The sequence below is a fragment of the Streptopelia decaocto genome (genome assembly GCF_964273445.1).
Source record: "Streptopelia decaocto genome assembly, chromosome: 2".
Classification (NCBI taxonomy): Eukaryota; Metazoa; Chordata; class Aves; order Columbiformes; family Columbidae; genus Streptopelia; species Streptopelia decaocto.
Genome location: NC_138655.1, coordinates 160,731,657 through 160,748,086, shown reverse-complemented (window position 1 = coordinate 160,748,086; position 16,430 = coordinate 160,731,657). Strand labels below are relative to the sequence as shown.

General features: G+C 46.0%; 1 protein-coding gene across 1 annotated transcript in view; it reads left to right on the top strand.

Annotated features, from left to right (window-relative positions):
• The window catches only part of CCDC13 (coiled-coil domain containing 13), a 38,548-nt gene extending 23,018 nt beyond the window's left edge, over nucleotides 1-15,530 (top strand). The window contains exons 12-16 of the mRNA XM_082046108.1: nucleotides 2,472-2,555; nucleotides 3,898-4,026; nucleotides 6,740-6,894; nucleotides 12,112-12,226; nucleotides 13,320-15,530. Coding sequence (XP_081902234.1) covers nucleotides 2,472-2,555; nucleotides 3,898-4,026; nucleotides 6,740-6,894; nucleotides 12,112-12,226; nucleotides 13,320-13,479 — 643 coding nt within the window. The 3' untranslated portion in view covers nucleotides 13,480-15,530. The remainder of the gene's footprint in view (nucleotides 1-2,471; nucleotides 2,556-3,897; nucleotides 4,027-6,739; nucleotides 6,895-12,111; nucleotides 12,227-13,319) is intronic.
• Nucleotides 15,531-16,430: the final 900 nt, after the last annotated feature.

Below are 16,430 nucleotides of genomic sequence, written 5' to 3'. Positions count from 1 at the left end.
TATGGGGAGAGGCTGAGGGAGCTGGGCTTGTTTAGTCTGTAGAAGAGGAGGCTTAGAGGTGAGCTCAGCACTCTCTAGAACTACCTGAAGGGCAGTTCTAGCCAGGTGGGGATTGGGCTCTTCTCCCAGGCATCAGCAATAGGACAAGGGGCCATGGGCTTCAACTCTGCCAGGGGAAATTGAGGCTGGAGATTAGAAAGCAATTCTGTGCAGAGAGAGTGGTCAGGCATTGGAATGGCTGCCCAGGGAGATGCTGGACTCACCGTCCTGGAGGTTTTTAAACTGAGATTGGCCATGGCACTTAGTGCCATGATCTAGTCAATGGACTGGAGTTGGACCAAGGGTTGGACTTGATGATCTCTGAGGTCTTTTCCAACCCAGTCCAGTCTGTGATTCTTTGTTCAAGTTTAGAGTTAAAACATCCTTAATTTGAAAGTTTCTGGATCTCTGTTGTTATACGACTTTATTCTCCCACCTCTAACTCTGCAGAAGTTGTGCTTTCACGGAGTAAATCTGTATTTTATCCCCTTTTTTACTTCATATCTCTGCTGATGGTACGCAGGAAGGCAAGCAGGAAAGCGAGGTTGGGTAATAGCTTTATAGGAGCCACTAAGTGCAATGGATAAATTATTGCTTGTATATGTGGCAAACGTAGCTCTGTCATGAAAATAGCTGACGTGTCAGGTGGGCAATGAACGAGTCTGAAAACTGTTAATAACTTGGTCAGCAGGGCTCACTCCTTCCATTAACTTTAATATGCTGATGAACACTCTATTCCATTTTACTTTGGTGAATCATCTTTTCCTATCAGGAAAGATGAAATGAAAAATGCTATAAATAGGAACTGAAGCCCCTTGGAGATGTTACAGTAAAAAATCTGTATTTTTAGACCGGGCCACTTCTGTCTTTATCAGCCTTAACTTGATTTTAGGACTAACCACCCCTAGCCTAGAAGGCAGCTCTGCCTGTTCCACAATATTAAGGCTTTATCCTCTGTTAGGTGCAGTCTACAGACAAGGAAACATGGGCTAAGTCTACAAGGTCTTGCCTTTAGGCTGCTGAGCTCAACTTCGGCAAACAGACACTAGAATGTTATGTCCCAAGCACACGTATCATGATTGATAAAACTCAGCCAGACTGGAAGTGATACTTTAGTGTTATCAGCTGACTCCTCGTACAACAGTAATCCTGAGAGATCTTCCTGAGGGGCTCCACAAAGCAGAAGGTTTCAGAAAACTGTATAAAAAAATCTTTTTAAAGGGCATTTGGAAAGAAGAGTTGTGCACCTTGTTGCAGAACAGGGGTTCGGTTGGTTATGAAAGCGTGCAGCATGGAAACACCATCAAACGAGTGCGATGACCTGTGCGTGTCTCTCCCCATAGTGGGTGCAGGTGGGAGATGAGAGTGCTCTGGGCAAGGGTCATAGAATCCTAGAATTGAAGAACAGTTTGTGTTGGGAGGGACCTTCAAAGCTCACCCAGTGCCACCCCTGCCATGAGCAGGGACATCTGCACCAGCTCAGGTTGCTCAGAGCCCCGTCCAGCCTGGCCTGGGATGTCTCCAGGGATGGTTCATCCACCACCTCTCTGGCCAACCTGGGACAGGCTCTCACCACCCTCAGGGGCAACAATTTCTTCCTCATGTCCAGCCTGAATCTCCCTCCTTTAATTTAAAACCATCACCCCTTGTCCTATCACAACAGGCCCTGCTCAAAAGTCTGTCCCCATCTTTCTCATCAGCCCCTTTTAAGCACTGAAAGGCCACAATAAGGTCTCCTTGGAGCTTCTCTTCTCCAGCTGAACACCCCAACTCTCTCAGCCTGTCCTCCCAGCAGAGCTGTTCCGGCCTCGGATCATTCCTGTGGCTCCTCTGGCCCCTCTCCAGCAGCTCCATGTGTGTCCTGTGCTGTGACCCAGAGCTGGACCAGCACTGCAGGGGGGTCTCACCAGAGCAGAGGGGCAGAATCCCCCCCAAACCTGCTGCCCACACTGCTGCTGACACAGCCCAAGATACAATTGCCTTCTGGGCTGTGAACACACATTGCTGGCTCATGCTCAACATTTGATCACCCTCGAGCCCTTTCCCTCAGGACAAGCAAACAGCAGCAGCAGCCGCTTGCATGGCCGTGTGCTCAGCTTGAGCCAAGCAGGGTCGGGAGCTATTCCTGCTCTCGAGTTGCTGTGTGGCTGCTCTGTGACAAGGAGCTCCTCAATGCTGGGCTGCAGTGCCAGCAAAGTATCCCCAGAAGCACAGAAATCAAACGCTGAGCTCGATTTTTTCACATAAGGCATTTTTGCTGCGTGTTTTGGAGTCGGGGAGCAAGCTGAGCTGTTGTGCTCACCCGCTAAGGAGGCTCTGGGAGTCTTTTCCCTACAAGGCAGCACTAAACCCAGACAGTGGAATACGAGCGGAGTTCTTGGAGGGCTGCCCTCTGTAGAACTCAGTGCCTGACCAAACTTTCTTCCTTCCAGCACAGTGTCCAAGATGGGCCATACGCTTGTAGAGTCGGCAGCTACTAAGCCTTCCCTTCTCAGTAACAACATCTCACCTGGAAGGTACGTATGTGAACTTTGTCCTAAACAAGGAAGGTTTCCTGGTGCATGTGTAAACTTTATCCTAAACAAGGAAGGTTTCCTGATACATGTGTAAAATTTATCCTAAACAAGGAAGGTTTCCTGGTACGTATATAAGCTCTATCCTAAACAAGGGTGGTTTCCTGGTGTGTATATAAACTCTATCCTAAACAAGGGAGGTTTCCTGGTACATGTGTAAACTTTATCCTAAACAAGGAGGGTTTCCTGGTGCATCTGTAAACTTTATCCTAAACAAGGGAGGTTTCCTGGTACATATATAAGCTCTATCCTAAACAAGGGAGGTTTCCTGGTGTGTATATAAGCTCTATCCTAAACAAGGGTGGTTTCCTGGTGTGTATATAAACTCAATCCTAAACAAGGGAGGTTTTCTGGTACGCATATAAACTTCAGCCTAAGCAAGGGAGGTTTCCTGGTATGTATATAAGCTCTATCCTAAACAAGGGTGGTTTCCTGGTATGTATATAAGCTCTATCCTAAACAAGGGAGGTTTTCTGGTACGTATATAAACTCTATCCTAAACAAGGGAGTTTTCCTGCCACACTCCTCAAGCTGCTGACAGTGTTATCCCTGTCTGCCTCCTTTCTGTAACAAACAGCTTCTCCCATTGTTCTTTCTACCTGATGCTGCCAAAGAGCTCTGGCACAGGCTCTAGTGTCTCCTTGCTGTCCATATTTTTTTAATTGATTGCTAGTTTTACGCCTCATAAATCCCATTTTTCCCTTTTCACCCCCAAGCACCAAGATTTCTCCTGCATTTTGTGCTAAAGGAGCTATTCCTGAATAAATACTCCTATGTAGAGAGAGGTTGGAGAAGTAATGAAGTCCATAATAATGGGATACAAGGGAAAACTGCCCCTTCCTTTCATCACATATCAGGCATGAGAATGGCCATTGTACTAATGCTGCCTGAAGCCTTTCAGTGGGAGAAAATCAATAATGAGCCATTTAAAAGCTTAGTGTAGCACTTTGGAGAATCCACACGTAGCTGCTTTTACTTTGGCAACAGCCATGGGAGTCAGCGACAGTGAATTAATCAGAGGTAGAAGTTTGTTTTCAGGGGCGGTGGGAAGAGAGAACATCCCTGCAAAGGAGAAAATCCTTGCTAATAAAATGTTATTTCCACATATTTCTATTCTATTTATTGCAATATAGAGACTGATGCTGGGGGGAGGCAGTGAGCTTGACTCTGCCTTCTCCTTCAGACAAGTGTATTTTGATATGGTTTTATTCAAACCCTGCCCTTTGTCTCGTTGCTTTTATTCATCAAATGGGAAACAGTCTCTCTACCCTCATGCTGTTTTTAGGCTCGCCGGCGCTGACAGCCCGGACTGGAAAGCGCTGCAGACGCAGATCGTGGAGCACAAAGCCCTGTGCCAGGCGGCTCAAGTGGAGAGGGACAGGCTCCTGGAACTGGTCGCTGTGCTGCAGAAAAGGTAGCGGCTGGTTCTGGCGCATCCTTTGTGGGATGCTGAGATTGCGGAGCACTTGAGACGCGGGAGAGCCTGCAGCACCGTACGCCAGATGCTGCCAGTCTGATCTTTTCCTTAAACAGGGGCTTGTACATTTTTTTCTGCTCAATTTCCCTGCCTAGTTGATGATTCTATTATTATTATTATTATTATTATTATTATTATTATTATTATTATTATTACTATTATTATTTTAGAGCAAAGGACAGAAAAAATTTGAGTCACCATCAAGCTTTCTGCACCTAGATAAAGCTAGAATTGGTGCATTTATATATGCGTGGTACAATTTAGGCAGCAAGATTATGAATCAGTAGTAAACACTAATTATAACCTGACTTCTGTTCCAGAACCTTTACGCGTTAAGTTTTACCCTAAATGAATTTCTTTTGGTTGAACTGCAGCAGAGTGGTGATTTTTGTTCCTATTATTTAGTTCAATTTAAGATGATATTAAAAGCCAACTATGCTTTAGGAGGGAAGGGAAAGCAAAATCTTTTCTCTTTCAGCTCCTGCTTTTTTTCCCAGACAGAGACTGTGTATTATTTGATTCCCAAATCTGGATTCCAGCTTGTGCTAAGATATACTTTTGAAGATGTACTATTGGATACAATAGGCACTATCTACTTGCTTTATTTTACAATAGTTACCATTTCTCACTTGTCTAACTTTTCCCATACAATTAATCGCAGTCAGAGAAGTATTGGTTTTTTGTAACTGTGGTAAAGATATCATTCCCTGTGCTTTTAAAGGCTAAATCCTGGAAATACACACCGGAAGAATTTCATTTGTGTTTATAAGCCCAGAGACTTTAGTAGAGCTACACAATTAGATAAGGATGGAGGGGTGAGTAGTGGCTGAAATGGGGCTGTCACGAACACAGGATAATGAAGAACACGGAGTCAATGAAATGCACAGTTGCTTGTAAAATGTACTGCAGACTGATGATTCAGCAGCTCCACACTTATCACACATTTATCAAGAGCTCCTGCAGGTAAAGTAAATTTTGCGAGACGGTGTGCAATAACTCTCAGAAGACCTCAGGATAATATAGCACCCAGTCATATTTCAACATGTATAGATGTAAACAATAAATCAGGCATTCCTCCTCTTCCCCTGTTGGAGTGTGGGTCAGCAAAGCTCAGGTAACACAAATAATGCTTAAGTGAAGAAAGGAGCACTGGGAATAGTTATATGGCTGGGATTTTGCTAGAATTTAGGACTGTGTTTCACAATCACAGTGGAGCAGAACATACTGGCGAAGATACTTCATAGTAAAAGGTTTGTAGGATCGGGCCCTGCTGGGCGAAAGGGAAGAGCTAGAGGAACATTTTAATTTAAGTTATTCATATTGGCGGCAGATTTAATAAAAAAAACGACTAGTCTTGTCATTTTTCCTCCACTGTTTATCGACCGTGGGCGCTGAGGGAACACCTGGCCAAATGAAAAGTGTAGTGAATTTAGAACCACTGAGAGAAATATAATGTCTCATACCTTGTCACCAGCCTGGTAATTCACAGCCACAGGAGGTCAGAGCTTTGCCTTCAGCTACATTTTTAAGACAGTGATATAATTTTATTATAGGTGTAATAGTTTTTTTTTTCCAGTTATGCCAGCTAGGAGGGAAATAAGACTAATCAAGTCTCCTGATTCAGAGAGTAATCAGCTATCTCCCGTGGGGTCAAGAAGCAAATTCTTTTATTCTGCATTATACAATACAGAGAGTCTACAACGATGTCCCCTGTCCCACCTCCGTGGTTAACAGGCAGCAACAACATTTTGACTTTTATCTATCAAGCCTACATAAGTGCTTGACCTTGCACGTGGTGATTTGGACCTACTCAGACCAGTGGACCAATGCGGAAGGTGAAATCTTGGCCATGCTTAATCCAAGAGGGTTTTGCCACAGATTTAAGTGGGACCAGGACTTTTGCAATCACTTGGAATCATTTGCCCCATGAGATGCACCACTGACTGTGCCTGTGGGTGCACAGCCTGTTTCTCGTAGTTAATTTTCTGAGATGATGTGCAGGGTGAATAGAGAAGCACGTTGGTCTTCCCTGCTGCACTGCAGAGTGAACCAGCAGTTTCTTTTCCACTCACTTCCACAACAGCATCTAAAGGCCAAGTTTATTCAAAGCAACGTCAAATTTCTTTTCATACTCGCGCACGACTGACGCAAAACAGCTAAATTCTAGACAGGGTTTTATAAACTATTTTCCTTCCAAATTTTCCCAGAGTGTTTAAGAAAATGCCGTTTATTATTCCTCTAATAAAAAAACCTTTCCCTCAGCAATCTGCAGCTTTCCTGCTCATCTGAGTGGTAAATTCACACAAGTAGCTGGTGTTAAGGGATTTAGGCGACCTCCTTTAGTGAACCCATTATTTCCAGAATGTCAGGGATTGGAAGGGACCTCGAAAGCTCATCCAGTCCAAGCCCCCTGCCGGAGCAGGAACACTTAGATGGGGTTACATCTCATCATGCTCTCATTAGTGAATTCTGGTTTGCGAACTTGGAGGATGTCATCTTGAACAATTGCGCTGAGATTTCTGCCTTTGGATGCTTGGAAAATCCTCCTTTTCCCTCTGTTGAGAGCTATGAAGCAGGATTCAGTATCAAGACTGACTGATCCCTAATAGCCATGACATAAATTAGCTGAACTACCTTTTTTGCCTACTAGGGTGGACGAAGGCAACGAGAAAGTCTTGGAAGCTGAGAAGAGGCTGCAGGAAGAGCGGCGGCGATGCGTCATTTTGGAACAGCAGCTGGAAAAACTGCAGATGGATCCGGGGAGGAATACGAGTGCACAGAAACCTCCCCCGAGGAGCAAAACAGGTGAGGTGGAGCACTTGTCCACAACGATGTCCCTCGTCCCACCTCCATGGTTAATAGGCAGCAAGAACATTTTGACTTGACCTTGCACATGGTGATTTGGACCTACTCAGACCAGTGGACCAATGCGGAAGGTAAAGTCCTGGCCCCGCTTAATTCAAGAGGGTTTTGCCACGGATTTAAGTGGGATCAGGGCTTTTGCAATGTGTTGTTTTCATGGGATGACAGAAAAAAGCCCACTGCTCTGCGTTGCCCCCTTGCCCACCGCTGTGTTCCCTTTACGCTTCTGCTGGAAAGATTCATCTGAAGGTTAACAGCAGAATTAAAGGACGCATCCCAATTTAAGGCCTGTCAGTGTCTATGAAAAACTATTGCTGGTGATGAAGTAATTAGATCTGGTGTAATTTATTATCCCATGAACATGATAATCTCCTGCTATAAATATGAAAGCCTCACTAGCATAGTTACAGGAGGAGAATTCATGGTGGATGTTAAATTTTTATTTCCTTGATCAGATCCTTTTATTGCTTAAGGACTCTGACCCTGTCAAGTGTCTAAACCAATAAAATGGCACATATTCTTAAGGAAACTTTTCCAGTGGTTTCCCTTTTTATATGTATTTTCATAAAGTAAAAAGATTTTAAATGCCAGGAGATGAACAGTAGGAATGGGAATTTCAATTTGGCAAATACTAGGATGCTGTCAGGCTGAATTATGGTCATTAGAGGGGTCACAAGCCTCATCAGAGCCCTTGTACAAGCTCTCAGCCTGCCCCACGCTGAAACCCATGATCTCGGGCTGCGGGGGGACTGCCCTGCAGCTCACAGATGGATGGTGTGTCTTTCCATCACGACTCCGTCCAGCACCGCCATGTGTTCTAATGCTGCCTCATTGCCTTGCAGCTGACCTGCACTAAGCACTATGATCTCAATAAGCAGTTAGCTCATTTTCCACCTGCACTGGTGTTTTGTTTCTCCTTAGATGTGAGTCAGGCTGAGGTAAGAAGCGCTACTGTGACTGCATTGTGTTTCTTCGCACCTCCCATCGCAGTGCTCTTGGTCTGATCCGTGTTTGACTATAAGATCTCTCCGAAGCAAGATCATGATTCAAGAAATCACTGCCCAGTGGAGAAGGGTGTTGGTTGATAGCGGCTGAACATGAGCCAGTGTGTGCCCAGGTCGCCAAGAGGCCACCAGCATCCTGGCTGGTACCAGCACTGGTGTGGCCAGCAGGCCCAGGGCAGTGACCATCCCTGTGCTGGGACCTGGGGAGGCCAAACCGTGAATCCTGGGGGCAGTTTTGGGCCCCTCACGCCAAGAAAGGCCTTGAGGTGCTGGAGTGAGTTGAGAGAAGGGAACAGAGCTGGTGAGGGGCTGGAGCACAAGTGTGATGGGAGCGGCTGAGGGACCTGGGGATTCAGCTGGAGAACAGGAGCTGAGGGGAGACAGGGACACAAAGAAACGGCCTCAAGTTGCACCAGGGGAGGCTGAGGTTGGATCTGGGGAACAATTTCTTCCCCAAAGTGTTGTTGGGCATTGGAACAGGCTGCCCAGGGCAGTGCTGGAGTCACCATCCCTGGAGGGTTGAGCAGACAGAGATGAGGTTCTCAGGGGCATGGGGCAGTGCCAGTGGGTGGGTTAAGAGTTGGACTCGATGATCTTGAGGTTCTTTTCCAACCAAAATAATTCTATGATCCTGTGTTGTTGCTTACTGAGATCTTGGTTCCTACAGGAGAGGCTGGGTCTCCAGTCTAACATCTACACGGTGTTCAGGACCTCAAGGGAAGTGCTGCCGTTCACCCTCCCAGCATACAGAGAATTAGATAAGCGGGAACAGGATTCAGAGGAGACTTTACCCTCAACAGGGAGGGTAGCTTGATCTTCAAGCTACTCCTCTCTGCAAAATATGAGTCTGTTCCATAGAGCAGAACTGTTGTGTCCTTAGAAAGAGCTTCAGCCAACAGTGACTCATTCTCATGTGTTTTTCTGCAAGCGCTGATTTTTAGAGCTCTCTTACCTGTATTAACCGAGAGCCTGACAGCACAAAAAGTACTGCAGAAAAACTTAGATCCGAGTAGAAACCTTGCACTTAGAAACAATGTGCTGCAGCCCTTGGCCTTCAGGATATAGGACATTCCTCTGGGTAAGAGAGCTCCACTTAAATTTCCATTGCAACCTCAAAGCGATAAACTCTCCAGGTCCTGAGCCATTTTGGTCAAGTTCTTGTGCTGTAGTAAGAGTTTAGTAACTCACTTCTGGGAGACTGACGTGTCGTAGCTTGTTCTTACCACTCTGACAGGTTCCTTCTCGCTAAATATTTAGTTCGTTAATCTTGTCTGCTTAAGGACTAAAAGCAAATGTAGAAAAGAATTGGCATTAAGACTAATAGGAAGAAATCCTCTCTAAGTCCGTAAGATGAGTACGTCACAATCTATTTCTCCATCGTTCTTTGAAGAGAGCTCAGCCCCTTGTGATGTGCAAAACTCTCTGGAGTTTGTACAAAAAAGTGAGTCTACGAGTCCGTAATACACCTCTTCAGCAAAGCATGTAGGTTATCTAAATGCTTTCATGCCAGATAGTTGATGAAATAAGAAGGAATGAAAAGCCTGAGTATAAAATGGAGACTAGAGAACCCACTAATTAACATAATATTTTCTTTTCTTTCTGAAAGTGCAAAATTGGAGAGAGCTGATCTAATTGCTAATCTGATGTTTCTAGTCTCTTCAATTCAAGGGAAATAGATAATGATGCTGAGTAGCTTGAAGCGACCCGGTTGTGTTTGAAAATTATTCATGCTTTTCATTTTTTTTTTAATGTCTTATCCAAATTTCTAATTAGCAAAGAATAATCCCAGTGGAGAATAGGTAAGTAACAGGTTTTCCTCAGCCTCCAGATCAAAAGCTTTTCTTGGTTATACAACATCGCCTTTTCTTCTCATGTTTTTGTCAAAGTCCAATACTCCCTGACCAGGTTCTTTCAGATATTCCACATGAGGAGGATTTAGTGTTTCAATACCAAATTTACTTCTTTGGAGTTATTTGGTGTGATGTGGCATTTTAATTTGGAAAAGTGAGACAGCAATGTAGTGGAATCACGATACGAGCACAATACAGCAATTGCAATATACAGTTGAATCGCAGCACAGATGTGATTCCCGTTACCGGCCCAGATGTTCACTGTGACATTACTGGGTGTCCCCAGCTGTGGAATGGAACACGTGGGTTGAAGCCAGGTCAAACCGGTTTTCTTCCAAGTTCATTTTGCTGCTTGTTTTATTTTTCTACTCTGAACCACATATGCATTTCTCTCAGGTTGGTTTGGCTGCCTCAAGGTGAATAATCACAGTATCACAGTATGTTTGGGATTGGAAGGGACCTCAAAAGATCATCTAGTCCAATCCCCAAGATCATCTAGTCCAATCCCCAATAATAATAGAGTCATAGAGTCATTTCAGTTGGAAAAGACCCTCAGGATCATCAAGTCCAACCATAACCCAACTCTAGCACTAAACCATGGCCCTGAGAACCTCGTCTAAACACCTTTTAAACCCCTCCAGGGATGGTGACTCCACCACTGCCCTGGGCAGCCTGTTCCAATGCCCGACAGCCGTTTTGGTGAAGAATTTTTCCTAATATCCAATCTAAACCTCCCCTGGTGCAATTTGAGGCCATTTCCTCTCATCCTATCACTTGCTACTTGGAAGAAGAGACCAACCCCCTCCATGCTCCAACCTCCTTTCAGGTAGTTGTAGTGCTTCCTATTGATTATTTTAAAGAAGGCCATTTACATTATACTCAACTGTTTTAGCTGTTTATCGACAGCAAAGGTCGCCATCCAGTCCCCTCGCTGCTGGGACCAGTTCAGCATCCTCCTCCTACCCCCTGCGTTCCTTTCTGAGCTTCCTGAGCACGTTGTTCTTGCCTCTCTTCTCCGAACCTTCTTCCATCGTAGGGGTTCACTGGTCCGTCACAGTTTTTTGCTTCTCCAATGCCAGCAGTAAATCTGAATTCTATTTTCTCCATAACCCTGAAAAATGTGTTTGTGCCCATTTGAAATGACGGGAGCAATGCTCCATGTTTTGGGTAAGCCTTTATTTAGAAAAGCTTTCCTGATTTACAACCTGAGCTTGAAGCACACATTGAAGTTTTATAACCTATGTTGTGTTTATGCTGAGGATCAAAGCGCTTTACAAAAGCTGTTTTGGCGTGTGCCACACGCAAACTTTATCACAGGCAAGGAAGCAACAGTTGTCATAATATTAAGTGAGGATGGAGCCAGGCTCTTCTCAGTGACAACCAATGATAGGACAAGGGGTAATGGGTACAAACTGGAACACAAGAGGTTCCACTTATAGATGAGAAGAAACTTCTTCATGGTGAGGGTGGCAGAGCCTGGCCCAGGCTGCCCAGGGAGGTTGTGGAGTCTCCTTCTCTGCAGACATTCAAACTCAATGATCTGGTTCCAGTATAAGTTGGGGAACGACCTGTTGGAGAGCAGTGTAGGGGAAAAGGACCTGGGGGTCCTGGGGACAGCAAGGTGACCATGAGCCAGCACTGGGCCCTTGTGGCCAGGAAGCCAGTGGTACCTGGGGTGGATTAGAAGGGGGTGGTCGGTAGGTCAGAGAGGTTCTCCTGCCCCTCTGCTCTGCCCTGGGGAGACCACACCTGGAATCTTGTGTCCAGTTGTGGCCCCTCAGTTCCAGCAGGACAGGGAACTGCTGGAGAGAGTCCAGCGCAGCCACCAAGATGCTGGAGGGAGTGGAGCATCTCCCGTGTGAGGAAAGGCTGAGGGAGCTGGGGCTCTGGAGCTGGACAAGAGGAGACTGAGGGGGGACTCATTCATGGGGATCAATATGGAAAGGGGGAGTGTCAGGAGGATGGAGCCAGGCTCTTCTCGGTGACAACCAATGGTAGGACAAGGGACAATGGGTACAAACTGGAACACAAGAGGTTCTACTTATAGATGAGAAGAAACTTGTTCCTGGTGAGGGTGGCAGAGCCTGGCCCAGGCTGCCCAGGGCGGTTGTGGAGTCTCCTTCTCTGCAGACATTCCAACCCGCCTGGACACCTTCCTGTGTAACCTCATCTGGGTGTTCCTGCTCCATGGGGGGTTTGCACTGGATGAGCTTTCCAGGGCCCTTCAACCCCTGACATTCTGGGATTCTGTGAATGAAGACGGTTGCTTGTTTCACTAAAACTCCGTTTTGTGATTAAACCTCCAGGCCAGGCCGCCGGTCACTCGAGATCCGTGGTGCTGCCGGGTGACAGAGCGGAGCTCCCCGCAGCCCAGCTGGCCAAGCTGCCGCCCCCGGCGCAGATACAGGAGCTGAGCACCAGGTCGGGTTTCCCTTCCTCCGTGTCTCGTTACTCGCGGTAGCTCAAACCGGCTGCTGGGATGTTCCCTGCACCCGCTCCTCGCGAGACACAACCTCGTGAACTCCCTAGAAATCACAGCTCTTGTGTTTTGAGCTGGTCTGTGTCATTCTTACACAAATTTCCTAATCATTATGGAGATACCCAGAAATGTTAAGGTAATGCAAACAGTAAGCAACACAAAACATGCACAAGGACACCTCTTTTTTCTCTTTTTCCTTTTTCTTTTTTTCTTTTTTTTCCTTTTTTCCTTTTTTCCTTTTTTCCTTTTTTCCTTTTTTCCTTTTTTCCTTTTTTCCTTTTTTCCTTTTTTCCTTTTTTCCTTTTTTCCTTTTTTCCTTTTTTCTTTTTCCTTTTTCCTTTTTCCTTTTTCCTTTTTCCTTTTTTCCTTTTTTCCTTTTTTCCTTTTTTCCTTTTTTCCTTTTTTCCTTTTTTCCTTTTTTCCTTTTTTCCTTTTTTCTTTTTCCCTTTTCCCCTTTTTTCCTCTTTCCTTTTTTCCTCTTTCCTTTTTTCCTCTTTCCTTTTTTCCTCTTTCCTTTTTTCCTCTTTCCTTTTTTCCTCTTTCCCTTTTCCTCTTTCCTTTTCCTTCTTCTTTTTCTTTTCTTCATTTTCCTCTTCTTCTTCCTCTTGTTCTCCCCCTTTTTCTTCTCCCCCTTTTTCTTCTCCCCCTTTTTCTTCTCCCCCTTTTTCTTCTCCCCCTTTTTCTTCTCCCCCTTTTTCTTCTCCCCCTTTTTCTTCTCCCCCTTTTTCTTCTCCCCCTTTTTCTTCTCCCCCTTTTTCTTCTTCCATTTCCTCCCCCTTTTCCTTTCCTTATGCATTGATTGCAAGCTTATTAGCAAAAATAAAATTACAATCATTAACAAGACACACCTTGGTCATCTAACACTCTTTTCTATCTCAAAGAGAGGAGGAACAAGTCTGCTCCTTCTCTCGCCTCTCATAAAATTACCAGAGAGCATGTGTTTCATTTTATTTTCCCCCAGAGCTGAAGCGCTTGTTCTAATTTGCTTTGAAGCCCCACAGCTCACAGGGAAGTTTTCCTTTTGTTTCCTCGCAGGCTCGTGACGCAGCTGGATGAGAACGAAGCTCTAAAGGCCGCTTTGGAGGCTACTGTGAGAAACAGGGAGGAAGACTTTAAACTGTATCAGGACACAATGGACCAAGTCAAGGATATCTTTTTACAGGCCATTCGGCAGCAGAAACAAGAGGGGAGTTAAGCAAGCTATTCAGATTTCTTGGGACTGCAAAGCAGGGAGAGCCCGGGCGTTGTGCCCGTGGGTTGAAATGCGGTGGCAGCGCAGCTCTGCAGCCTCAGATCCCGTCATTTCTGTAGCGTTTGCAGAAGAGGGTGAGAAATGGAGGTGAAATACAGAAAGGGTGAAGGTTTTGCATGTCAGCAAATTCTGTGTGTGAGAGCGCTCAGCCCATAAATTGGTGCAGTTCAGGGAGCTGCAACTCTGCAGGGTGATTTTTGGGCAAAACCTCCTTAGTTCCAACAGGATTTCCCTCGAGAGGGCTCGATATTCAATATGCTGCTGCGTTTATCAGCTCACGAAGGAATTTGCTGTGCAAAAGTGATACCGGCTGCTTTCCAAAGCCGTGCCGGGAACAAACCCAGTTCTGTTTTTATCAGCACACTGATACCTGTCTCTGGGTTTCTGTAGCACTTCAGTGCTGAGGGAGTGGATTAGCCTGGCCTGTGAATATCTGTGAGTGAACTTCGGGGGGTTTTCTCTCATTCCAACCTGTTTCTTTGCTTGAACGTACTGGCAGCAGAGTTTTCTGAAATGGTTTCCACTGAAAAGGTGGACTGTGCAGATTAGACCTACCTCAAATTGAGCTCATTCCATACAAAACTCACCATCCGGGTTATGAATTCCTTATTTCTGCATCTCTGCATTCAACCGTCACGTTCTTGCCAACAAAACGCAGGCATCGCTGCAGCAATGGAGGGACTTACGGAGATGCCGAAAGCCTTTGCATCGCTGTCCTTTCCTCTTGCAGCGTGGGGAGAACACCAAGCGCAAACTAATAAGGCATTACCATGCAGCTGCCAGTGCCGAGCCGGCCGTGGGGGTTACCAGACCGAGAGCTCGTCATTTTTGTATAGCGCTGCTTTGTTTCTCCGTTGGAAGCCTTGAAAGCTCTTCTTTCTCCGCTTTGCTTCGTCAGCCTCTTCTTGCGAGCGTGAAGTTTGAAGTTTAACCCCGCAAAGCGGATTTGTGGACGGACAAACTGCCGCCCCCTTCCCCAGGTTTGCGTCCTGACTCCACTTGGGCTGAGATGGGGCAGAATGAAAAAGAAAGCGGAGCAGGAGTTATTCCAGATGCAATGAGGGTGGTGTCACCCTCTCTTTTTCCTGCTTATGTCTCTCTTTGAACAGTTCATGGGGTCCCTGATGTGGGAGGTCACGGAGTTGAGGTTAAGCTCGGCCTATAGCTTGGCAAAGCTGTCAGGTATCTCGCCAATAATATAGTTCATTGCCAAATTCCTCCCGCTCACCTCGCTGATAGCATCAGAGGAAAAGGCATCTTGCAACCCTCAGTCCTCCCAGCAACACGAGGATTCATAAATCCCGGATCGAGACACAGACATGGTCTCATCCAGGCGAGCTGCGGTTTGTTTCTGTTCATCTTGATTATGCAGCATGAGGTAGAACAGATTAAAGAGACCAGCCCACCTCGGACAGGTATTTTACAGCAGCGAGCGGATCCCTGAGCTCTGGAGATTTTGCTCCGCGGTGGCTGCTGAATTCAGGCTGGGAGTTTGCAGCTGGAGGTTCTGATTTCGCTGATACAGGAGCGCGAATCAATAACATTTTCACATGAAAAAGTACAGGAGAGGCAACGTGCCATCCTTTCTAATACCCGCGCAGGTTTGTGAAGATCATTCAGCAAAATCCTTCCTGGGGTGGCTGTGGATCAACCCATGAGATGCAGAAAAGAATCTGGGAGCACCTGATGTTACAGGGCATGGTGCCGACCTCTTCTCAAGTGCTGCAATGCTTATTTCTTTAAACATATGCATCTTCACTTTTCTCTGCACAAACACACAGACCACCAGCCACAGTGATAAAGAATGAACCAAGATACTATAAAATAGTTTATTTAGAGAGCCCGTGCCTGTAAGTTAACTGTTCCTCATGGAAAAGTGCGATGTCTCCCATCACAGAGCGGTGGGGGGGTCTGAGCACAGTCCAAATTGCCCAGCTCTTCCCAGTTTTCACCTTAGTTTTGAAATAAATCCCCCACAGACCTGCCTTTGGATGCTCCCCGTGCTGACTCTTGCAGTGACCGCTCCCCCCGTTTTCAAGGTACGAGACCAATTTTCATGTCGTTTTGTTGCCGAATGTAAGAAACCCTGACAGATCTTGGATCAGCAGCCCCATGTCCCCCAACCCATCACCCAGAGCCTAAAAACAGTGAAAATGTTTTTCTCTGTGCCTGTAGAAACCCACACGGCTGCTCCTCAGCCACAGAATCACTCCAGCGCGCTTGATGTCTTGTTTGAGCTACAACATGTATTTTAGGGATGTAACCGGGCTTGATCTGAAACCTCCCACAACCCTCTGCTTTCCGTGGAATATTGTCCTCGTGGATAATTACCAGCCTGTTAAAAATCCCCTGTTTTGATTCTCGTTTTAATTTCTCTGGCCTGAGTTTGCAGCCGGTTGTTGTTACACCTTTCTTCTCCAGATAAAAGCGGTGTGAGTGCCCAAATTTCCTCGCTGGTGTTGCTTTCATCCAGTATAAGCTCAGCTTTCTGATAAGCCCTGCATTTTTTCAGTCTCTCCTTGTAGCTAATGGTGCTGACAAGGTACTGGTGACAATGGCACAGGCTGGTGGATACAGTTAAACCATGAAGAACAGCGTAAGATTAATTTTGTTGAAAGTATTTGAGGTTGTGGACACTCCTTGTTAAGGTTTGACAGGTTTTTAGCCCGTGTTTGCTGAGAATACGAGTCCTCCGGACACTTAGGCTGAGCCTAAAGTTGTCTCGGACGCTGGAGCGGGGCAGAGCCCTTCCACAAAGCATCCCGAGGGATGCGGCTGATTTTAAAAGCACAAAACCGCTGGGAATAAATGACCTTTAATGAATTGCCATCGTTTTCCTTTCAGCCATCGTGAGGCGTCTGCCTTCGCAGAGGGGGAACCGCAGGGGTGCAGCT